The 25,241-nt window shown below is 42.5% G+C and overlaps 1 protein-coding gene across 1 annotated transcript in view; it reads left to right on the top strand.

The window, feature by feature from the left end:
• The window catches only part of acvr1c (activin A receptor type 1C), a gene marked incomplete at its 3' end in the record, with an annotated part of 294,391 nt that overhangs the window by 147,364 nt on the left and 121,786 nt on the right, over positions 1-25,241 (top strand). The window contains exon 2 of the mRNA XM_084310466.1: positions 8,277-8,510. Coding sequence (XP_084166592.1) covers positions 8,277-8,510 — 234 coding nt within the window. The remainder of the gene's footprint in view (positions 1-8,276; positions 8,511-25,241) is intronic.

Below are 25,241 nucleotides of genomic sequence, written 5' to 3'. Positions count from 1 at the left end.
TATTCCAACGTAAATCACATTTTCACCAGTAACGTTAGTCTTCCATCTCCCGGTAGCTCATGCTAGCTAACCTAGCTCATGTTAACGTAGTCACTGAGCGACCACCTCGCGTACACAATTAATGACATGTTGCGGACAGCCATATTGGTGACAATGTTTAGCTTTTAGTGCCAAATGATAAGAGTCTGAAGCGGAGTCTCAAAAGAGAATGTTGAATATTTAGTAGTAACTTTGATGCAGTAGCTTGTGTGTGTGTGTGGGGGACTGGGGGCGGCGCCGTTGTGCAGGACGCGACTGAATTTATCGGCTACTGCCATTGGCACATTCGAGCTTATCGGCCGATAGACCGATTGCAGTCAACAAGGCACTTATCGGCCGATACCGATACCCGACCGATACATCGGTGCACCCCTAGTGGTTAGCACTGTTGCCTAACAGCCAGAATGTCCTGGGTTCAGTGGTTAGCACTGTTGCCTCACAGCCAGAACTGGAGTTGGTCCCTTGACCAAGGTACTGACATCATAACTGGAGTTGGTCCCTTGACCAAGGTACTGGCATTACAACTGGAGTTGGTCCCTTGACCAAGGTACTGACATTACAACTGGAGTTGGTCCCTTGACCAAGGTACTGTCATTACAACTGGAGTTGGTACTGGCATTACAACTGGAGTTGGTCTCTTGACCAATGTAACTGAGGGGTACAATTCCCTGACTGTATTGAGAGTATGGTATTATTAAACCACTACTTAGTTATGTACTTTAATTACTGGCCATACAGTACACGGTATATATGGTGAACACCCACACAAGAATACAGCTTAACAAAGAAAGTCATATTTGGAGGGATTTATTATTATAGTAAGCAACAATAGGTTACAAGATTGAGAATTATGAATTGCGCTTATATGGCGAAGAACACTTAAGTAGGTCAAGAGCGTAAGTCCATGAGCATATTACGATGGGTATAATTAATCCCACCTGTAGCATAAGAATTATATAAGGCACACTCGTAGTCAGCTGGAGATACTAAGGGGGTTCCCTCCGGTTGTAAGCCAGCAGGGGAGAGGAATGTTCGGATGCAAAAGTCTGGATCAACGGGGAATCAATAAGCTCCAGCTACGGGAGGCGGTACATATACTCCCCTCGATCGGCAGACAAAAGCAGCAGCTATAATCCAAGTATGCGCGACAGCATGGATGAAAGCCAGCCAGCCTCTTCCTAGAGACGGGCTCGAGTGATGCTCCTCACGGGTAGATCCCACACAGCAGTGGGGTAGACGGTTCTCTGCTCCAGCAGCCACAGTACCAAAGCAATATAATCCAGCCGGAAAAGGCTCTGCATTCGCCGGTGTAGATTCTCCTGTGCACTATACTTCACATTAACTAGGTCGAACTTGACGTTATTTCACTAAACTCGGACACTTTTACTATCCTATTCGCACGCGGTTCTAAGTGCTCTTATTTAGACGCAAGGTTGCTCACTTCACTTGGTCGTTGACTCGTGGTGAAGGCTTTAACGTAATGAACTCAACTAGACGTTACTTTGAACGAATGATGAACTGAATGAACTGAACGAAGTGAACGAAGTGCTGCTGTTTCCACCTGCGCCGTATTTATACGTAAGGTGAATAATCTAGTGCCAACCTCAGTTCTGTCTCGTATTACTGCGCAAACCTGGACATGTTGAGACAAGCCTTAGCGGTGGCTTTGAACTCGCCATTGGGGGTATGGTCGCTGGCGCCTAGGGGTCGCTGTCCAATAGGAGAACGAATATTATGGTCTGGCCTGTACCTAGGTAAAGGGATATTCCGTGTATATGTACAAAGAATATACAAGGGATATCAGACGATATACAAATATTATACAATATATCTCAAGTAATAAATATATATATTCGGTTTAATCTGACCCTTTGTAACAACCAAGGTATTGACATTACAACTGGAGTTGGTCCCTTGACCAAGGTACTGACATTACAACTGGAGTTGGTCCCTTGACCAATGTACTGTCATTACAACTGGATTGGCCAAAACCTCTGTGGCCATGAAATGTTTTGAGAGGCTGGTTAACACTTTCAGTGCCAGCAGGGGGCGCACGATTTAGTGCTTGAATGCCCACCATCCACTTCAATGTTAGCGTTAATAACGCCTAATCTATGTTTTAAATTATGGCTATGTGTCTAATCTGCCCGTCGCTTATCAATGACTCGTTTTCCAGTCAACATTGTCGAAGCGGATTGTTTTTTTATCGGTTCATTTTCGTTTTATAGCATTTTGAAAAGCCCTCGTTTTCAAGGAAAATAAAAAGATTCCATGATAAAAGACGTTTACTGGAATATTCTAGAATACACAAAAACTTTGTAATTTAAATACTATCGATAATCTAGCGTTTATTTAAAAACGATTTATAAATCGGCCGAAAAATGTGTACGTATGCACGCTGGGGCCGCGAGCTGAAAATCGATTATCTGAGTTCCTCATCAGTGATCGCACACACATACACACACACACACACACACATATGGGAGACGTTGATATCTCAGCCAATACAACTCTGATTATCCCCAGACTGGTAAAATAGATTCCTTACCTCAGATCAGATGTTCTCCAAAAAGATCATTCCAATTCCTGATCGCCATTCCAAAAATCGATCACTACTGTCTACTATCGATTGGCTACTGTGAATATATATTCCAGGCTGATTCCCGTCCCGCGATCACTTCCATGTTCATCAGACGGCTTGCCAGCTCAGGGGGCCAGCTGGCCCTGTCTCTAAATAGCGACTGATCCCAGGTCACTCTAAGCGACTGACGTGCAGTTACTCAGGGATAGACGATAGGGGGTGCTTTTTTCCATTCTGAGCTGCTGATGGGGCTGGTGTACCAACGGGAGACTCGGTTGATGAAATATGAAATCATATCATAAAAAAATTAAACGATAATACACGTCGTGGGCATTCAGGCATTCAGACTGATAAAACGTCATATGACGTGATGGGCACTGAAAGTGTTAAGGATCACATTTGTGCCTCCCTCCCCAGTGATATGGACCCTATGCAATTTGCATACAGGCCAAACCGGTCCACTGATGATGCGGTCTACCAAGTACTGCACAGCACCCTTTCTCACCTAGACCGCCAGAAGGGGGGCTATGTGAGACTGTTGTTCATTGACTACAGCTCAGCGTTCAACACCATAGTCCCCACCAGACTGGTGGACAATCTGATCGAGCTGGGTCTGAGCTCCGCTCTGAGCGCCTGGATACTGGACTTTCTGAGTGAAAGGCCCCAGGCGGTCAGGGTGGGGGGTCAGACTTCCAACACCATCACCCTGAGCATCGGGTCCCCCCAGGGCTGTGTTCTGAGCCCCCTGCTGTATTCACTATACACACATGACTGTGTGGCCAAGTGCAGCTCCAACTCCATAGTGAAGTTTGCGGACGACACAGTGGTGGTAGGGCTGATCTCGGACAACGACGAGAAGGCCTACCGGGAGGAGGTTGAGGTACTGGAACGCTGGTGCCAGGACAACAGCCTGCTCCTGAACATTGGTAAAACCAAGGAGCTGATCGTGGATTTTAGGAGAAGACAGCAGGGGACACACACACCACTGAGGATAAACGGGGCTACCGTGGACAGGGTGAGCAGCTTCAAGTACCTGGGGGTCCACATCTCAGAGGATCTGACATGGACAACACACATAGACTCAGTCGTAAAAAAGGCGAGACAGTTAAGGAAGTTCAGAGTATCGGGGAAGATACTCCAGTCCTTCTACTCCGGAGCTGTAGAGAGCATCTTGACTGGAAACATCACTGCCTGGTAAACAGCACGGCACAGGACAAGAAGGCCCTACAGAGAGTGGTGCACTCAGCTGAGTGTACTACGGGTATTGCACTACCACCCCTGCAGGTCCTATATAACAAGAGGTGCAAATCCAGAGCCTGCAGAATAATGAAAGACCCTCACCACCCCAACAACAGCCTGTTCAAGCTGCTGCGGTCAGGCAAACGCCTGCGAACACCAGCAACTAGGACAGAGAGACTTCGGCTCAGCTTCTTCCCCCAGGCCATCAGAGCCTTGAACACTGAACTCTCCACACACAAGCACACATGAGCACACACACAACACACACACTGTACACGCTCACACACTAGCAGCCACTTTAACATGAGCACACACACACTCATGCTGCACACGCTCACACTTATGGTCACTTTACAAAAGGAAAGGTCACTTTAAGAATAGTATAACTTGAGATTGTATAATATAGCATTGTATAGCAGTGTACATAAAGACCCAGTGCCTCATCTGTAGCTAACAGTGTATCACAGGACCTAGCATGTCCTACCATGCTCTGTAAAAACTCATGTACATATACCGATATGCCCTACTTTGATTACTTGTATTATTGCACAATGTCGTTCTATTGGATTCTTATTATATTATTATTATTGTATTATGCACAATCGTTGCGGGCAAGACCCCCCGCATTTCACTGTATACTTGTATGCCGTGACAAATAAAACTCTTGACTTGACTTGACTTGACTTGGAGTTGGTCCCTTGACCAAGGTACTGGCATTACAACTGGAGTTGGTCCTTTGACCAAGGTACTGGCATTACAACTGGAGTTGGTCTCTTGGCCAAGGTACTAGGGCTGCACGATTAATCGTTTTTTAATCGAAATCGCGATTTGGAATGATGCAATTATCAAATCGCCAAGCCTGCAATTTAAAAAAAATCTTTTTTTATTATTTTTTTTATTTAACCAGGAAGTCCCATTGAGATACAAGATCTCCTTTGCAAGGGAGACCTGGCGAAGATGACAGCAATAACATTTGCAATACATCACACAGCAATAAAATGTGCCATACATCACACAAGAACATAATAAATGTGCATGTATACAATACATCACATGTAAACACAAAAACACAAAGTAGAATAGTCTACATGATAGTAAAAGTGTATAATACAGGGTAATACAGTAATTTTGCAGTTGGGACCCGACTACAGAAAGCAGCAACATTCTTCTTGTAGGAAGTTATGTAATACAGATTTAAATTCACCAAGAGAGACCGGGGTGTCTAAGTGGATAATGGTCCTGTAGCCCATTCCATGCCCAAGGTGCGAAGCTTGAGAAAGCTGTTCCTAGCTAACCCTGCTCAAGTCAGAGAAAACATCTGAGCTGAGTAAGGAAAGGGTGGGGGGGAGCGGGGCTCGGGGGGGGGGGGGGGGGGGGGGGGGGGCATCTCTCTCTCTACTGGTTCAATTAATGTAGAAAAGTAGAAAAACGTTGCACTATAAAAACGAACTGGATAGTTGATGATAATAAACATTTAACTTCATTAGCTGAAGTATTCTAAAATCATTTAAGCCATTCTCCTTTTCTGTGTGTGTGTGTGTGCACGCGTCTCATATCTGGTCTGACATCAGAGGAGTTTGATAGTATTTACTGAGGATTGCCAGATAATGTTGATATTTAAACACAAAAAAAATTATAATACAAAATAAATATACATGATCATGCAACATAAAAAAATTGTTGTAGGAACAATTTGGGAGAGGGAGGTAAGGGGTTTTAGATTGTGTGTTGTGAAGTTTACTTCAGAGAGGGAGAGTAAAGTACAGAAAAAAACGGTACCGTTGGGTACCGTACCGGTATCGATTCCCAGGTAAAAAGAAACATTTTCAGACTCGGTGTCCCGAACAGACCCACGCGTAGGCCAGATGCAAGCCGCATTTTATAATAAACCTCTGTGGGGCTTCTTAAAAAAAATTATAATCGCAAATGTAATCGCAATCGCAATATCTGTCAGAAAAATCGCAATTAGATTATTTCCCAAAATCGTGCAGCCCTACAAGGTACCCGTCATTACAACTGGATTTGGTCCCTGAACCAAGGTACTGGCATTACAACTGGAGTTGGTCCCTGGACCAAGGTACTGGCATTACAACTGGAGTTGGTCTCTTGGCCAAGGTACCCGTCATTACAACTGGAGTTGGTCCCTGGACCAAGGTACCCGTCATTACAACTGGAGTTGGTCCCTGGACCAAGGTACCCGTCATTACAACTGGAGTTGGTCCCTGGACCAAGGTACTGGCATTACAACTGGAGTTGGTCCCTGGACCAAGGTACTGGCATTACAACTGGAGTTGGTCCCTGGACCAAGGTACTGGCATTACAACTGGAGTTGGACCATAGGTACTGGACTGTGGCTGCCCACTGCTCCTAAAATAGTTAGAATGGGTCAAATGCAGAGGAAGAGTTTCCCCAAGGGGATTAATGTAAGTATAAATTAAAGCATCCTTTCCCCTTCAGTGAATTAACCAATTAACGAGTTAATTGGTGTCTATTGGAAAGTGTCTATATGAGGTTATATAACAGCCAGTTTTCATGGCATAGCTTCTAAGTTATGAGACAAACACACTCTGAATTATTTTGCTTTCATAAAAGACGATGTATGTTTCAAAAGAGCTGGTTGAGATGGTTCCGGTGAGGGCCTCGACGTGTGGATTCAAACCTCGACACCTGCATAACTGGTTGGGTGGGTGGGGGGAGGTTGGGTAGGAGTGTGGGGGGGGGGGGGGGGGGGGGGGGGGTAGGAGGGGTGGGTGGGGGACACTGTACAACTGTACAAGCAAAACTGTACATTGGAATATTGACAAGACCATACTTGGTAATTTTTACTGTACATTGGAGGGGGTTGTGTTAGGACATTTACAGGGGCCAGTTTCGAATTGCAGTCTGCCGTAGGTGTTTTTTGAGAGTGTTTTTGTGGATAGTGGGTAGTGGGTAGTGATTCACATTCCTTTACAGCTTTGGGTAGGGCGTTCCACATTGATGTGGCATAATTGCGAAACGTGTTTAGTCCCTTGTTTGAGCCGAATCTGGGTTTAACATGATTTGTGGAGCTCCCTCTGGTGTTGTGATCGTGGTATTCACTGACCTTTGGGAAGTATTTTGACATGTACATGGGTACCTTGGTCGTGTAGTGTATCTTGTAGACCAGGCCCATTGCAAGTTGCTGTACTCTGTCGTCTACTCTAAGCCATCCTAGGTTGTCAAAGTGGGCAGGGGTGAGGTGGGTTCTAGGAGTAAGGTCAAGCAGTAGTCTGGCCAGTTTGTTTTGAGATGTTTGTAATTTTGTTTTTAGCGCCTTTGAGGTGCTTTGGTACCATGAGGTGCAAGCATAGTCGTAGTACCCTTGAATGAGTGCTCCTGCCAGAGTCTTCAGGGTATTCTTGTTTACCAGTGAGGAGATCCGGTACAAGAATCGAGTTCGTTGGTTGACTTTTTTTATTACATTGGATGCCATTTTGTCACAGGAAAGATTTGCCTCTAGGATGGAACCCAGGTAGGTAATATCTTCTTTCCTTGTGACAATATTGTCACCCACTGTAACTGAGAAGCCATCGGTCTTGCTGAGTTTGTTATTTGAACCGAAGAGAATGGACTCTGTTTTGCCCATGTGTAATGATAGTTTGTTATCAGCGAGCCATATGCAGATTTTGCCTAGTTCTGAGCTGAGGGTTTTTTCAACCTGTAACTTGTTCTTGTCAGAGACCAGCAGGGCTGAGTCGTCCGCAAACAGGAACAAGTTGCAGTCACAAGCTGACGACATGTCATTTGCATAAATTAGGAACAGTAACGGACCTAGTATGCTTCCTTGTGGAACACCACAGCTTACTGTGAGGGGGGGGGGGGGGGGGGGGGGGGGGGGGTAGGGTACCGTTTACCTCCACCATCTGCTCTCTCCCCTCCAGGTAGGATTGCATCCAGCTCACTGATAGACTATTGTCACCTCCATATATTTATATTAGTAAACACTGCTGGATCCTACACTGTGAACGGAACATGCAATAATGTCAATGTTACTCAGTCACTGTAATAATTTGTGATAAGACTTATTTTAAAATGTTTACATGTAAAACACAACACAATACAGTAACAACAATAACACACAAGACATCACAGGACAGTACTATCACAGACACCACAAAATACATTTCTTCCCCCCATCCCAAGGTCGCTACAATATATATCTTATACCTTTTTTATAAAAAAATATCTCCTTATGTTTAGCATTCGCTTGTATTTAAATTGTTCTTTTTTAGTTAAGTATTGTGTGATTTTGTGTGAAGGGCGGAATACAGTAGCAAAGTAAGATTTTCATTGTACGGCAAACTGTCTGTATAACTGTGCACATGACAATAAATAATCTTGAATCTATATAAATGCACCATATTTACCATTTATAAACAATGCGTTCCGTTTGCAGCTCTGAAGTGCGTCTGTCAGCTGTGCACCACCACCAATCACACCTGTGAGACGGGCGAGGGCGGGGCCTGCTGGAACTCCGTGATGATGAGTGACGGGAAGGAGGAGCCTCTGAAGTCCTGCCTGTCGCCGTCGGAGATGAGCCAGATGTTCTGCTACAGCTCCCGTAACGTCTACAGGCGGAACTGCTGCTTCACCGACTTCTGCAACAACGAGACGCTGCACCTGTACCCAGGTAGCTATGGCAACGCATGTACAGTACCAGGACATGAGGCGGTGGAGTGGAGGGGAGGATGCATCAAAACACTCTCACTCACACAAACACATACACACACACTCTCACACACTCGCATACACACTCACACAAACACATACACCCACACACTCTCACACACACTCTCTCACACACACACACACACACACACACACACACACACACACACACACACACACACACACACACACACACACACACACACACACACACACACACTCGCATAGACACATTCACACACACACACACACACACACACACACACACACACACACACACACACACACACACACACACACACACACATTATAACCGATGGGGCACACGGACCCTCATCTGCACCTTTTCTTTACACTGTTTATTTTTGTCATTTTCTTATTCAGAGTAAATTATATTGTTTACACTGTTTATTTTCCTCATATTTCTATATTCAGATCTAATTGTATTGCCTATATTCATGTATTTCACACACGCCTACACACACACACACACACACACACACTTATTTAGCTATTCAGACATTTGGGTAATGGCATTCACAAACATCTGACAATAAACATTGTATTCTAGTACAGAGGCCTGTAGGTCCTATTATAACCTCTAGTTCAGAGGCTATTTACCTGTAGGTCCTATTATAACCTGTAGTTCAGAGGCTATTTTCCTGTAGTTCCTATTATAACCTGTAGTTAGTGTGGGTGACCTGGCGAAGCCAGGTTGCCACCCACACTATACATATCCATACTCTTTTTATTTATTTATTTATTCCACCGATTTTGCAAACACTTTGCAACACGTAAGCGTTCGCGCCCCATACACGTGAAAGGTATCAAAACGAGCGGCTTGCCGATGGCAACACCGGTCTCCGAACTCGTAAAGTTTCACCGCACCGTCTGGCTACGAATCGACTTTAAACGGTAAAATTTCAGAAATGCATGCAATTTAGAGTGCGAGATCCACCGATTTTCCCAACAACACTCGTGCCAGAGCGTTCGCGCCCCATACACGTGAAAGGTATCAAAACGACCGGCTTGCTCCAACTCGATGTGATATTCGAACTCGTAAAGTTTCACGGCACCGTCTGGCTACGAATCGACTTTAAACGGTAATATTTCGGAAATACAGTGCAATTTAGAGTTTCAAACACTTTGCAACACGTACGCGTTCGCGCACCATACACGTGAAAGGTATCAAAACGAGCGGCTTGCCTATGGCAACTGCGGTCTCCGAACTCGTAAAAGTTTCACCGCACCGTCTGGCTACGAATCAACTTTAAACGGTAAAATTTCGGTCCCATTGGGAATGCATTGCAATTTAGAGTGTAGCAGCTGAAATAATCTTTTTCCCCCTACCTTGGGTGAATTGCGAGTGTGATCTCAATTTTGGACGTAGAAATAAAACAAACACATCAAAACGATGACACGGCTGTCATCCCGCTCACAAAAGAAAAATAAATGGAATTGGACATTTCTATCTCAACTGACGACCATTTGTTTGAAGGTTCTCCCCCCCATTGACCGCCATGCAATCGCCCTCTAGAAATCCATTTTTTTTTAGCCTTCTGTTCCGATCGCCGAAGGAGTGCCACAATATCGCACGAATGCCACAATCTCGCGCACAACCCTTCGCCTACTCGTTGTAGTGCTCTTGTGCGAGTCTCAACGCTTCATCTCTTATAGTTTTCTTTTAATCAACGTGACAATGCAGTCATGTAAAGAAGTTTCAGAATATGCAAGTCATTGTGCTCATGGCTGATTGGTTCAGGCTTAACAGCTGTGAGGCTCAGGGCTCATGGCTGAGCTGACCTGCCAATGACATCATCCACTTAACCCATCATTGGCCATCACTGTGTTGCACTACTGAATTGTTGGACAGCGCCCTCTGTCTTGTGGGTTGTGTCATTGTACTCAGTAGGGATATCCTCTTTCATTTTTCATTGGTCCATGTTGACCACCTTTCATTGGTCGATGTTGACCACTCCCCCGATCCTTAGACCACGCCCCCTTAGGCCACACCCCCTCAGTGTATCTCTTGAACCGTTTGTCGTAGAGACTTGCGGATTGTGCCATTGGTCGATGTTGACCACCTTTCATTGGTCGATGTTGACCACTCCCCCTGTTGACCCCCTTTCATTGGTCGATGTTGACCACTCCCCCGATCCTTAGACCACGCCCCCTTAGGCCACACCCCCTCAGTGTATCTCTTGAACCGTTTGTCGTAGAGACTTGCGGATTGTGCCATTGGTCGATGTTGACCACCTTTCATTGGTCGATGTTGACCACTCCCCCTGTTGACCACCTTTCATTGGTCGATGTTGACCACTCCCCCGATCCTTAGACCACGCCCCCTTAGGCCACACCCCCTCAGTGTATCTCTTGAACCGTTTGTCGTAGAGACTTGCGGATTGTGCCATTGGTCGATGTTGACCACCTTTCATTGGTCGATGTTGACCACTCCCCCGATCCTTAGACCACGCCCCCTTAGGCCACACCCCCTCAGTGTATCTCTTGAACCGTTTGTCGTAGAGACTTGCGGATTGTGCCATTGTACTCGGTGTAATAGTGTAATAATGTGTAATAGTGTAATAGTGTGTAATAGTGTAATAGTGTGTAATAGTGTAATAGTGTGTAATAGTGTAATAGTGTAATAGTGTGTAATAGTGTAATAGTGTGTAATAGTGTAATAATAGTGTAATAGTGTGTAATAGTGTAATATTGTGTAATAGTGTAATAGTGTGTAATAGTGTAATAGTGTAATAGTGTGTAATAGTGTAATAGTGTGTAATAGTGTGTAATAGTGTGTAATAGTGTAATAGTGTGTAATAGTGTAATAGTGTAATAGTGTGTAATAGTGTAATAGTGTAATAGTGTGTAATAGTGTGTAATAGTGTAATAGTGTGTAATAGTGTAATAGTGTGTAATAGTGTAATAGTGTAATAGCGTAATAGTGTGTAATAGTGTGTAATAGTGTAATAGTGTGTAATAGTGTAATAGTGTGTAATAGTGTAATAGTGTGTAATAGTGTAATAGTGTGTAATAGTGTAATAGTGTAATAGTGTGTACTAGTGTAATAGTGTGTAATAGTGTAATAGTGTGTAATAGTGTAATAGTGTGTAATAGTGTAATAGTGTGTAATAGTGTGTAATAGTGTAATAGTGTAATAGTGTGTAATAGTGTAATAGTGTAATAGTGTATAATAGTGTAATAGTGTGTAATAGTGTGTAATAGTGTAATAGTGTGTAATAGTGTAATAGTGTGTAATAGTGTGTAATAGTGTAATAGTGTAATAGTGTGTAATAGTGTAATAGTGTGTAATAGTGTAATAGTGTGTAATAGTGTAATAGTGTAATAGTGTGTAATATTGTGTAATAGTGTGTAATAGTGTGTAATAGTGTGTAATAGTGTAATAGTGTGTAATAGTGTGTAATAGTGTAATAGTGTAATAGTGTGTAATAGTGTAATAGTGTGTAATAGTGTGTAATAGTGTAATAGTGTGTAATAGTGTAATAGTGTAATAGTGTGTAATAGTGTAATTGTGTAATAGTGTAATAGTGTGTAATAGTGTGTAATAGTGTAATAGTGTGTAATAGTGTGTAATAGTGTGTAATAGTGTAATAGTGTGTAATAGTGTGTAATAGTGTAATAGAGTGTAATAGTGTAATAGTGTGTAATAGTGTAATAGTGTAATAGTGTGTAATAGTGTGTAATAGTGTAATAGTGTGTAATAGTGTAATAGTGTGTAATAGTGTGTAATAGTGTAATAGTGTGTAATAGTGTGTAATAGTGTAATAGTGTGTAATAGTGTGTAATAGTGTAATAGTGTGTAATAGTGTAATAGTGTGTAATAGTGTAATAGTGTAATAGTGTGTAATAGTGTAATAGTGTGTAATAGTGTAATAGTGTGTAATAGTGTAATAGTGTGTAATAGTGTAATAGTGTGTAATAGTGTAATAGTGTGTAATAGTGTGTAATAGTGTGTAATAGTGTAATAGTGTAATAGTGTGTAATAGTGTAATAGTGTGTAATAGTGTAATAGTGTAATAGTGTGTAATAGTGTGTAATAGTGTAATAGTGTGTAATAGTGTAATAGTGTGTAATAGTGTGTAATAGTGTAATAGTGTGTAATAGTGTGTAATAGTGTAATAGTGTGTAATAGTGTAATAGTGTGTAATAGTGTAATAGTGTGTAATAGTGTAATAGTGTGTAATAGTGTAATAGTGTGTAATAGTGTAATAGTGTGTAATAGTGTAATAGTGTGTAATAGTGTAATAGTGTAATAGTGTGTAATAGTGTAATAGTGTGTAATAGTGTGTAATAGTGTGTAATAGTGTAATATTGTGTAATAGTGTAATAGTGTAATAGTGTGTAATAGTGTAATAGTGTGTAATAGTGTAATAGTGTGTAATAGTGTAATAGTGTGTAATAGTGTAATAGTGTAATAGTGTGTAATAGTGTAATAGTGTAATAGTGTGTAATAGTGTGTAATAGTGTAATAGTGTGTAATAGTGTAATAGTGTGTAATAGTGTAATAGTGTGTAATAGTGTGTAATAGTGTAATAGTGTAATAGTGTGTAATAGTGTAATAGTGTGTAATCGTGTAATAGTGTGTAATAGTGTAATAGTGTAATAGTGTGTAATAGTGTGTAATAGTGTGTAATAGTGTGTAATAGTGTGTAATAGTGTAATAGTGTGTAATAGTGTGTAATAGTGTAATAGTGTGTAATAGTGTGTAATAGTGTAATAGTGTGTAATAGTGTAATAGTGTAATAGTGTGTAATAGTGTAATAGTGTGTAATAGTGTAATAGTGTGTAATAGTGTGTAATAGTGTGTAATAGTGTAATAGTGTGTAATAGTGTAATAGTGTGTAATAGTGTAATAGTGTGTAATAGTGTGTAATAGTGTGTAATAGTGTGTAATAGTGTAATAGTGTAATAGTGTGTAATAGTGTAATAGTGTGTAATAGTGTAATAGTGTGTAATAGTGTAATAGTGTGTAATAGTGTGTAATAGTGTAATAGTGTGTAATAGTGTGTAATAGTGTGTAATAGTGTGTAATAGTGTGTAATAGTGTGTAATAGTGTGTAATAGTGTAATAGTGTGTAATAGTGTGTAATAGTGTAATAGTGTTGCGGGTTGTGTCGTTGCACTCAGTAGGGATATCCTCTTTGATTGGTCTATGTTGACCACTCCCCCGATCCTTAGGCCGCGCCCCCTTTTTGTATCCTTTGAACCGTTTGTCATAGAGACTCGCAAGAGACCCTCTCCCCCGTTGGCCGGCGGTGCACAGGCGTCACCCACACTTTCACAATTTCCCCCGCGTGGAATTGTCTAGTTCTTATTATAACCTGTAGTTCAGGGGTGGCCAACCAGTCTGAGACTAAGAGCCACAAAAATGACTGTGGTACCACAAAGAGCCACACCATATACTGTACCAGCGTTTCTCAACTTTTTTTTCAGTCACGGCACCCTTCATGTGTTTATAGGTCTCACCCTCTGGCCTCTGAAGTTGCTAATGTCTTTTTTATTTGGGCCTCACAGGGTTAAAAGTACAAAAGTACAAAATTTAAAATTAAAAAATGTTTATTTACATTTTTTTAAAGGGGAACTATTTTACAATTTCTTTCACTATTTGGGCACTTTTACACAATTCCTGTGAGTCTATGGAACACCTAGGTTTTTTTCAACAAAAAAAATTATCATTGTTTTGTATTTCTAATCAAGTACTCAAAAACCACATTTTTCTACCTCAAGATCTTAAGCCGTTTTGAGGCTGGGCTCCAACCACTGTGTGGCCTGGTGCCAACTGCCACATCAACTGCCACATTATTATGCAGCTGAGAAATCTCTGACATCACAGATATGCACATTTTCAGATGACTCAGTTCACTAGTTCAGTGAGGGTGAATATTGTGAGGAGAATTGGAAGAATGCACCAATATGAGAATTAGAGACATAGATCCTATTAATATAAGTCCACATAGCTAAGAAACAATGGTAAACACTGAAAAAGGCCAATTATAAGATAGTTCCCCTTTAAGCACATTTATAGTCAATTGGTCCTTGTTACAAAGGGTCAGATTAAACCGAATATATATATTTATTGCCTGAGATCCCATGTATAGTATTTGTATATCGTTTGATATCCCCTGTATATTCCTTGTACAATATGCACTGAATATCCCTTTAGTCTAGCAGGACGGACCATGGTATTCGTTCCCCTATTGGAAGCGATCCCCTGGCGCCAGGTACCGAGTAAAGCCTTGCCCCCTCGAGCTGACTTGAAAGCTGCCGCCAGGACTTGCCCAGGCATGCCCGCTTTCGCCCACGGCTACGAGACTGAGAGGCGACAGAAATGAGATAGGTACTATTTGTTCACGGTACATATATATATGGCGCAAGAAATGTAGAACCCCCCTTGCAGTTCTCTTTCAGTTCGCCTTCAGTTCAGTCTGGTTCAGTTACCGAGTAAAGCCTTACCCACCACGCAACGTGCGGTACAGCAGGGCTCGTATCGCCCCAAATAGAGTCGTATTATCCTAATACCTTTGTTCAAGGTACCGTTCGCTATTTACTAGTAAAAGCCTTCATTACGAGTCAAAGACCACGTGAAGTGAGTAATTGTGCGTCTATACAGAGCACTTATAGCCGCGTGCAAATAGGAGAGACCAACGTCAAGTTCAACTCTGAACCACCGCGCACTACCGCGCAACACGGAGGATTTACCCCGCCAGCAGAGCCACTTTCCGGCAAGGATTATTCTTCAGTGCTTTGACTGTGGCGGCTGGAGCAGAACCGTCTGCCCGCTGCTGCTGTGGGATCTACACATCTACCGTGAGGACCTCCACTCGAGCCCGTCTCTGCCGGAGCAGAGACTCCACGGCTCTCACCTACACGGCGCGCATCCTGGGACCAGGTTGCCTATCCCCGCTGCTCCAGGGGTGATATTGCCCCCGTGAACCATTGACTTGCATAGAGCTTTGGCCCCCTCTGCTGGCTTACAACCGGTAGTACCCCCTTTTCCCAGAGCACCATAGAGATCATCCTTAATATCCATTATTGATTTACCTGCACATTCTATTTGCCTTATAAGCGCAACTAAGTCATGTAATACTATTCCCTTTGTGTAATAAATATTCTAAACTAGTATTCTGTGTGGAAAACCGTGTTATTGTGGGAGTGTTCCAATCTAATAATACTCATGTACAGTATTGGCCAGAAGTACATAGACGGTAGTGATTAATGATATCAGTACTTGATTAATACAGTCAGGGAATTGTACCCCTCAGTTACAGTCCTGTTGTTCAGCCTCACAATGCTATTTGATAGTAAATGTGTTTATATGTCCCACCCTCTGGCCTCTGAAGTTGCTAATGTCTTTTTAATTTGGGCCTCACAGGGTTAACCTCTTAAGCCCGAGATATACAGTAAAAGTGTATATTTTCAGCATTATGTTTGTTTACCAATTATTTTAACTGTTATTAGTGAAATATAAGATTATAGAAATCTCAGGGCATTGAGTCTTCCCGGGTCCTCTCTGTCTTCCTGGGTCATCACTGTCTTCATGGGTCCTCTCTGTTTTCCTGGGTCCTCTCTGTCTTCCTGGGTCCTCACTGTCTTCCTGGGTCCTCTCTCTGTCTTCCTGGGTCCTCTCTGTCTTCCTGGGTCCTCTCTGTCTTCCTGGGTCCTCTCTGTCTTCCTGGGTCCTCACTGTCTTCCTGGGTCCTCGCTGTCTTCCTGGGTCCTCTCTGTCTTCCTGGGTCCTCACTGTCTTCCTGGGTCCTCTCTGTCTTCCTGGGTCCGCTCTGTCTGTCTTCCTGGGTCCTCTCTGTCTTCCTGGGTCCTCTCTGTCTTCCTGGGTCCTCTCTGTCTTCCTGGGTCCTAACTGTCTTCCTGGGTCCTCGCTGTCTTCCTGGGTCCTCGCTGTCTTCCTGGGTCCTCACTGTCTTCCTGGGTCCTCTCTGTCTTCCTGGGTCCGCTCTGTCTGTCTTACTGGGTCCTCTCTGTCTTCCTGGGTCCTCTCTGTCTTCCCGGGTCCTCTCTGTCTTCCTGGGTCCTCTCTGTCTGTCTTCCTGGGTCCTAACTGTCTTCCTGGGTCCTCTCTGTCTTCCTGGGTCCTCTCTGTCTGTCTTCCTGGGTCCTCTCTGTCTGTCTTCCTGGGTCCTCTCTGTCTGTCTTCCTGGGTCCTCTCTGTCTTCCTGGGTCCTCTCTGTCTGTCTTCCTGGGTCCTAACTGTCTTCCTGGGTCCTCACTGTCTTCCTGGGTCCTCTCTGTATTCCTGGGTCCTCTCTGTCTTCCCGGGTCCTCTCTGTCTTCCTGGGTCCTCTCTGTCTTCCTGGGTCCTCACTGTCTTCCCGGGTCCTCTCTGTCTTCCCGGGTCCTCTCTGTCTTCCTCGGTCCTCTCTGTCTGTCTTCCTGGGTCCTCACTGTCTTCCTGGGTCCTCTCTGTCTTCCTGGGTCCTCTCTGTCTTCCTCGGTCCTCTCTGTCTGTCTTCCTGGGTCCTAACTGTCTTCCTGGGTCCTCTCTGTCTGTCTTCCTGGGTCCTCTCTGTCTTCCTGGGTCCTCACTGTCTTCCTGGGTCCTCACTGTCTTCCTGGGTCCTCTCTGTCTTCCTGGGTCCTCACTGTCTTCCTGGGTCCGCTCTGTCTGTCTTCCTGGGTCCTCTCTGTCTTCCTGGGTCCTCTCTGTCTTCCTGGGTCCTCTCTGTCTGTCTTCCTGGGTCCTCTCTGTCTTCCTGGGTCCTCACTGTCTTCTTGGGTCCTCTCTGTCTTCCTGGGTCCGCTCTGTCTGTCTTCCTGGGTCCTCACTGTCTTCCTGGGTCCTCTCTGTCTTCCTGGGTCCGCTCTGTCTGTCTTCCTGGGTCCTCTCTGTCTTCCTGGGTCCTAACTGTCTTCCTGGGTCCTCACTGTCTTCCTGGGTCCTCTCTGTCTTCCTGGGTCCTCTCTGTCTTCCTCGGTCCTCTCTGTCTGTCTTCCTGGGTCCTCACTGTCTTCCTGGGTCCTTTCTGTCTTCCTCTGTCCTCTCTGTCTGTCTTCCTGGGTCCTCTCTGTCTTCCTGGGTCCTCTCTGTCTTCCTGGGTCCTCTCTGTCTTCCTGGGTCTGCTCTGTCTGTCTTCCTGGGTCCTCTCTGTCTTCCTGGGTCCTCTCTGTCTTCCTGGGTCCTCTCTCTCTCTCTTCCTGGGTCCTCTCTGTCTTCCTGGGTCCTCTTGTGTGATTTTTTTTTTTTTTTTTTTTTTTTTTTTGTGTGATTTTTCTTCACTCAAAAACAGATCTGAGTCACATGATATGACCAAAAAAAATCTGATTCAGGTCACTTCTGCCGTAGCCATAATTGCTGCTATGGCTTCTATTACTTACTATTCCAGCCCTTAATTCAGACTCTATGGACAGTTTTCTGGTCATTATGGAGTATTGTGATTCTGACCTTGGCTTGTCTGTGTTATTCACTATGGTTGCATTCACTCAGTCTGTCTGTCTGCACCAGCCATAACGTCCTCTACAGTTCTGATCTGATTTGGATGGAACTTCGCACATAGGCTGGGCAGCAGGCAAGGGTCCTGAATTCTCGAATACATTTCAAGCCGGTCAACGACAAGTATTTTATTTGAATAAAATGTCCATCATTGCCCAGTGAGATCAATAATGATGGTAAACATGAACACAAGAAGGCGCTACGGCACAAAGCCTGCACCTCACATAGACTCCTGTATCAACCCAGCTCTCTAACACTGTATAAGAGCCTCACATAGACTCCTGTATCAACCCAGCTCTCTAGCACTGTATCAAAGCCTCACATAGACTCCTGTATCAACCCAGCTCTCTAGCACTGTATCAGAGCCTCACATAGACTCCTGTATCAACCCAGCTCTCTAGCACTGTATCAAAGCCTCACATAGACTCCTGTATCAACCCAGCTCTCTAGCACTGTATCAGAGCCTCACATAGACTCCTGTATCAACCCAGCTCTCTAGCACTGTATCAAAGCCTCACATAGACTCCTGTATCAACCCAGCTCTCTAGCACTGTATCAAAGCCTCACATAGACTCCTGTATCAACCCAGCTCTCTAGCACTGTATCAGAGCCTCACATAGACTCCTGTATCAACCCAGCTCTCTAGCACTGTATCAAAGCCTCACATAGACTCCTGTATCAACCCAGCTCTCTAGCACTGTATCAGAGCCTCACATAGACTCCTGTATCAACCCAGCTCTCTAGCACTGTATCAGAGCCTCACATAGACTCTTGTATCACCCTCATCACCATTTGTACATAAAGAACATATAGAATCTTGTCTAAGTCCCATTCTGTTCAATCTTATAGGAGTCAGGTATGTCCTGTGAATATAATTAAGATTAATTTGTTGATGATCCGGGTTGCGTGATGCAATTCGACCGTTTGCCCAGACTTCTTGCCAATCAAAATCTACTTCCAAATCTGGTATATCCCTCCTCCATACTAAGTCTAGGGGAAGGATTTCATACGAAGACGTTAGTAAGTGATGATAAAAATCAGATACGAATCCTCTCGATGTCTCTCTTTCATAGAAGAATTTGTGATATCTGTGATGCTCAATTGGTATTTTTAATGGGACTCCATGAGCCTTCAAACATTTTAATAACTGTGTGTAGAAATAATATGTGGAACTGGTGAGGTTACATTTTGTATGTATATCATGATGGCTACAAAAACCCTGTTTGTTGAAAACATCACCCAATGTATGTACAGTGATGGGCAGTAGCTTGCTACAAGTAGCGACGCTACATAGCTTAACTACAATTCTCAGTAGCGTGCTGGTAGCTCGCTACTTTTTAACCAGGGTAGCAGTCTCTGTAGCGGAGCTCTTTATAGAACGAAGTAGTAACGTAGCGACGAGAAACGTTACACGCTACTTTCGAGAGAAACAGTCATTCATTCATTCATTCATTCATTCACTAGAATATCTGCGAGGAGAAAAAAAAATCCCCGTAAAAAACCCACTATGATTGGTTGCTTGGTTTGTTTAGATATGAGTGACGACTTCACGATTGGGTATGGTAGGCCAAAACGTTATGGGTAGGCCAATCAGAGGCAGGATAGGGCGGGACTCCAGCCGCAAAGCAGGAAGTGAAAATCAAAACAGACGTATTGAATGAATGCAATTTAACGGATTACATGAACAAGAACCAGTCTGAGCGAAATGGCAGAGGGGTTCGATGGCATTGATGAAGATGATGATGTCAATAACAACAATGACTCTCCATGGCCCTATCTGGGACACATTTATGAGTTTGACTGAAAAAACTGCTAAAACTATGCTGCTCTCAACTTGAAGACACATTCAGGTGAGCTGATGAAAATCAACTGTTCCCAAACAGCACACAAGTCAGTACACTTTGTCAACAGCTTTAACTAAGATAGCTGCTATCATGATGTTTCACTGTAGGCAGAAAATGAACAATATTATTGGGGTGGAGAAAAGAAAAAAAGAGGGAAAAGCAGTGGTTCTCAACCTGTGGGACAGGACCCCCAGGGGCGGTCCCCACATGATTTTGGGGCCATGGAATGTTTTGTGAGTTACATATTTAAATACATTTGGTCATTTAGCTGACACTTTCATTCAAAGCAACTTACAAATTGTGTACAACAAGTCAGTAGGAGTGGTACATATCTAGCAGCCAAGGATAAGTAGTATTGTTTGTCAGTGTCAAGCTTGAGTGTTATACTCTGAGTACATACTGTAGTAGTATAGACATATTAGCATAGTTGGTACTGGTAGTAGTATATACATGGTAGCATAATACTAGTAAAATGAAGTAAAACTATTCAGATATTGAAGAAGTGTGTAATACAAGTTCATGTTAAAAGGATGACACAAAAAGCCAGACCGAGGGCTTGTTTCAGTTTTATAATAAACAATCAAACTGAGAATTTTTTTTTCCTGCCTATTTGTTTGGTGGAAACTTGGTCACGAAGTAAAAAATAAAATAAAAAAGTAGTGCCGATGTAGCTAGCTATTTTTGCCATATTCTTGTAGTGTAGCTTGCTACATTTCTCTGGGGATAGCTTCCATTGTAGTTGAGCTATATTTAATCGAGAGTAACTTGTAGTGTAGCTTGCTACATTTTCCAAGTAGCTTGCCCATCACTGTTTATACGCCCTGCTTTTCCCATTTGGGGTATCTGATAGGTTGTTTCCCAATAAGGAGTTCATTGTTATTGAATAGGGGAGTATTATTATTAGTATATTATGTTGGTTAATATATTTTTTGTGTGTTTCTCACCATAACCGAATCACATGTGTAATAAGAGGGCCAAATTTCACTTCATATTGCTTAATTGATAGTTTGGTGTATACTATGTCCTGCAGTCTATGTGGTGCTACTATCTTTTCTTCTAAGTTTCTCCAGGATACTGATGCTTGGGAGTCAAACCAGGTTGTCAGTGGTCTTAAAGAGTCCGCTTTAAAATAGTGGTAAAAGTCTGGGAATGCTAATCCACCGTCGGCTTTGTTTCTCTGTGCGGTGAATCTTTTTATTCTTGGAGGTTTATTATTCCAAACAAATTGTACACTCCATTTTTTCCAGTAACCATCAGGAGGGGGTAGCGGTAACATTGAGCTAATGAAGTTGATTCTAGGTAAGACATTCATCTTAACTATTGATACTCGGGCCTGTACTGAATTTTTAAGTTTGGACCACCTGTCAAAGTCGTAATTGATCTTATCTTGGACTTTTGTGTAATTGTACTTCACCGTTTGGTTTATAGTAGGGAATACCTCAACTCCTAAACATCTGAAGTGTTTTACCATTGGTATTTTTCCTGGAAGGAGTATATTCTTTGCAAGGGCGTTAAGTGGTAGGAAGGCCGACTTTGGCCAATTTATCCTAAATCCCGATAGATTGCCAAAGTCATCAATCAACTTGAGAAGATGAGGCATTGAGGTGGTAGGGTTTCTGTTGAATGCCGACGGGTTGTCTCTTATCTATCTCAGATCACCTACTCGAGATAGAACCCTGTGGCCGCCCGATATCCCCCAGCGAGGTGCTAAACTCGCTAAGTTCTTGGGTCAATTACTATTCCTAATCACGCTTACTTCATAGTCGCTAGTTAGTTATATCCAGTTGATATGAAATATAAGCGTAGAAGAGTTGTTAATCTCTTCTTTGTTTGTAATAAACCGAATGTATGTCTGGGAGAACTCTTTGCCTATAATAATAGTAATTATACAACGGCATGCAAATTTCTCGATTCTGATTGGCTGAAACAGTCCATTTACACGTCTTTATTGGCAACAATCCACGGTCCTGGGCTCAGGACCCGCCCACAACCGAATCACATATCACTCCGCCGGCTCACTCCGGGAGAAAACAAGATCGCGGACAACAAATGGATATGTTGATAGCGCCATAACGACTAAATATGAAGCGATTCTGTCACTGCGAATGTGTTAGTCCTTTAAACAATGTTGGATGATGTAATTGATGGGTCTTGAGTCATTCTAGAACAAAAGAAAAATCGCGATTTGATTGATTGATTAATTTGCATTTTTTTTTCAATTTCTTTTTCCTTCTCTCTGACTGTCAGCGCTAGCTCTAGTCTCCACCCACCGCCACACACCCCCCACACACACACACACACACACACACACACACACACACACACACACACACACACACACACACACACACACACACACACACACACACACACACACACACACTCCTGTCTGCAACGCAGGTCAGACTGAGAGAGAGCTGGGTGCTGCGCTGTTCTAAGTGAGCATGGCCTATTGAGTTGATTGATTGATTGATTGCTAATTTTATTACTGTACGCTTGGTGTCCAACTGGTTAAGTTTAGGCCCTCTACAGTAGGTTTAAAAAAATAAATAAAAAAATAGGGCGAAGAAAACGTTTTTTTCCTATAGGGCAAAGAAAACGTTTTAATTTGTTTTACCTACTTTCTATAGAAGCATCTAAGAATGAAGTTCTATGGAAAGTAGGTCTGCATTCCCTTAACAATTGTGTGTATTGAGCCGTACTGTATTGTACCCATTCTGCATCTGGTAATAAAATGTTCAATCAATCATTCCAATAATACACAGTTGGATGTGTTAGTTGGTTGGATGCACTTCAAGCTGCTTCCACATGAGGCAACTTCTCTCAATCATTCCAATAATACACAGTTGGATGTGTTAGTTGGTTGGATGCACTTCCGATCTGCTTCCACATGGAGGCAAATTGTCTTTTTTGTAGTTGTGGGAACTACTTTTTCTGGCGGATGGTTTTTTCAATAAATCTTCGATTAATGTGTGTTTATTGTATAGAAATAAGGTTGGATGAATGTGGCAGTTGTATAAAAGCCTTACACCACTTGCAGTCGTGATTTGTGAACAATAAACCATGCCTAGGGGTGGTCGTTAGACCCCCCTAGGCATGGTTTATTGTTCACAAACCACTCCTGCGCGTGATGTAATGCTTAATTATATTATCACCATCACCGTCACCACTATTATCATAATTTTTTAGGAAAGGCCTGTAATGCTAATCATTTGAAAGCCTGATGATATTACTTTGCCTACAACAATAGTAATTATATTATCACCATCACCGTCACCACCATTATCATCCTTTTTTAGGAAAGGCCTGTAATGCTAATCATTTGAAAGCCTGATGATATTACTTTGCCTACAACAATAGTAATTATATTATCACCATCACCGTCACCACCATTATCATCCTTTTTTAGGAAAGGCCTGTAATGCTAATCATTTGAAAGCCTGATATTACTTTGCCTACAACAATAGTAATTATATTATCACCATCACCGTCACCACCATTATCATCATTTTTTAGGAAAGGCCTGTAATGCTAATCATTTGAAAGCCTGATGATATTACTTTGCCTACAACCATTAAATGCACACAGCACACACACCCACACGCACACACTCACTCAAACAAACAACACACTGCAGCACCCACTCTCCACACTTTACACTTTATATTTATTGATAAAGGATTTGCACTACAACTCGTACACCTACTGTGAATTGTACCTAAATTGCACCTCGTCCCATTTCTGCCTTGCACTATATAGTATTGTATATTAGTACACTGCACAGTATTGTATATTGTATGGTAACTACGTCTATTCTGCATCGAACATTGTACATATGTCTAAACTGAACACTGTGACCTCATTTTTTTACTTCTAATTTTACTATGTTATTTTATTTCATACTTATCTTGTCTTGCACAGTCTCTGGAGCGTAACAGTAAGAAGCATTTTGTATAAAAGTATTCTGTACTTCTGTATGACAAATATTAAAGAAACTTGAAACTTGAAACAACAATAGTAATTCTATTATCACCATCACCGTCACCACCATTATTATCCTTTTTTAGGAAAGGCCTGTAATGCTAATCATTTGAAAGCCTGATGATATTACTACTCTTTTAATAAGTATTACTACTGCCAATAGTGTAATATTAGCGCAATAACACTTAATAATCATTTGCAAGCCCCAGTACCCCTTATCAATTCGACAGGTCCATCAATTCCGTGGCCCGATCGTCATGCCCTGCAGTGGCTAGACTCTCAGTTTCCCACAAATCCAATGGAGCCCGTCGAACACAGAGATACCGGCGCCCGCAAACGACAAACAGTGCCATATATACATATATATATTATATCCTTTATATAACTTTAGCTAAAAAGCAGTAACCAGCAATTGATTCAATCTGCATGGCTTCCAGAATATAGCTATACCGTTTTACCTCAGATGAGAGCAGCGCGAGGCCAGCGTCGTGGCACATTGTGATAGAAAGCAGTCCACGAATTCAAAAAGTATTATAACAAAGTTGTTTTAATTAGAAAAAGTAAGTTACAAAGAGACTGCATTGGAAATGTCCAATTCAGGAATAATAAGTATAAAACAAAACATCTCTTCTCTAGCATAGCAAAAACTCTCTTTGTCGCTATCATTTAAAAGATTTAGAGCATCTAAAAAAACAGAGCTTTGTCATAGGGACTCCACTCTGAAAAATAGACAGATTCTGTTCCATACATCGCTCAACAGTATCTGGCGCTATAAAAGCTCTCAAAGTGGAAAAGTCTAAAAATCTCTGAAAATCTGACTGGGATCAAGCGAGCTGGCCTTTATATACAGGTTCTGCATCATATCAAAACCTCTTTACTATTGGTCTAAATACAGTGATGTCATAGTGATGCCATTCTACCAGCCAATCAACACATAACACATAAAAATGACCACTCCTCCCTTTTCCAGCCGTTACTGTAACTTGAGAAAGTAATAGATTTCTTTGTGTTGGGAAAAACCCTATGTCTTCATCTGTATCTAGCAGGGGCCCACAAGGTCATAGACACATTCCTAAAGGCGTCCAGCATTATTGAATGAAACAATTGCCCTGCTGTAATATACAGTACATGGTCCTTCTAGCATGAATAGCCTAATACGCTTATATATATATACAGATATATACAGATATATATATATATACATGTACAATACAGTACTCATATACTTAAACACTGATTGATATGCCCACACATCATAGTAGTTTAAAGTATAGTTCTCTGCCTCATAACTGCAAGGGTTAACTCTGCAGGCAGCGATTCTCTCCTCTGCTCCTCTGCTCGGAGCCGTTGTCAAGGCCACATTCCTGGCTTTACTAACAGTAAGATAAGAGGCCTCTTCTCT

Source organism: Notolepis coatsorum, assembly GCF_963971535.1.
Source record: "Notolepis coatsorum genome assembly, chromosome: 3".
Classification (NCBI taxonomy): domain Eukaryota; kingdom Metazoa; phylum Chordata; class Actinopteri; order Aulopiformes; family Paralepididae; genus Notolepis; species Notolepis coatsorum.
Note: the sequence above shows the minus strand (reverse complement) of the source record. Positions and strands in the feature narration are given on the sequence as shown.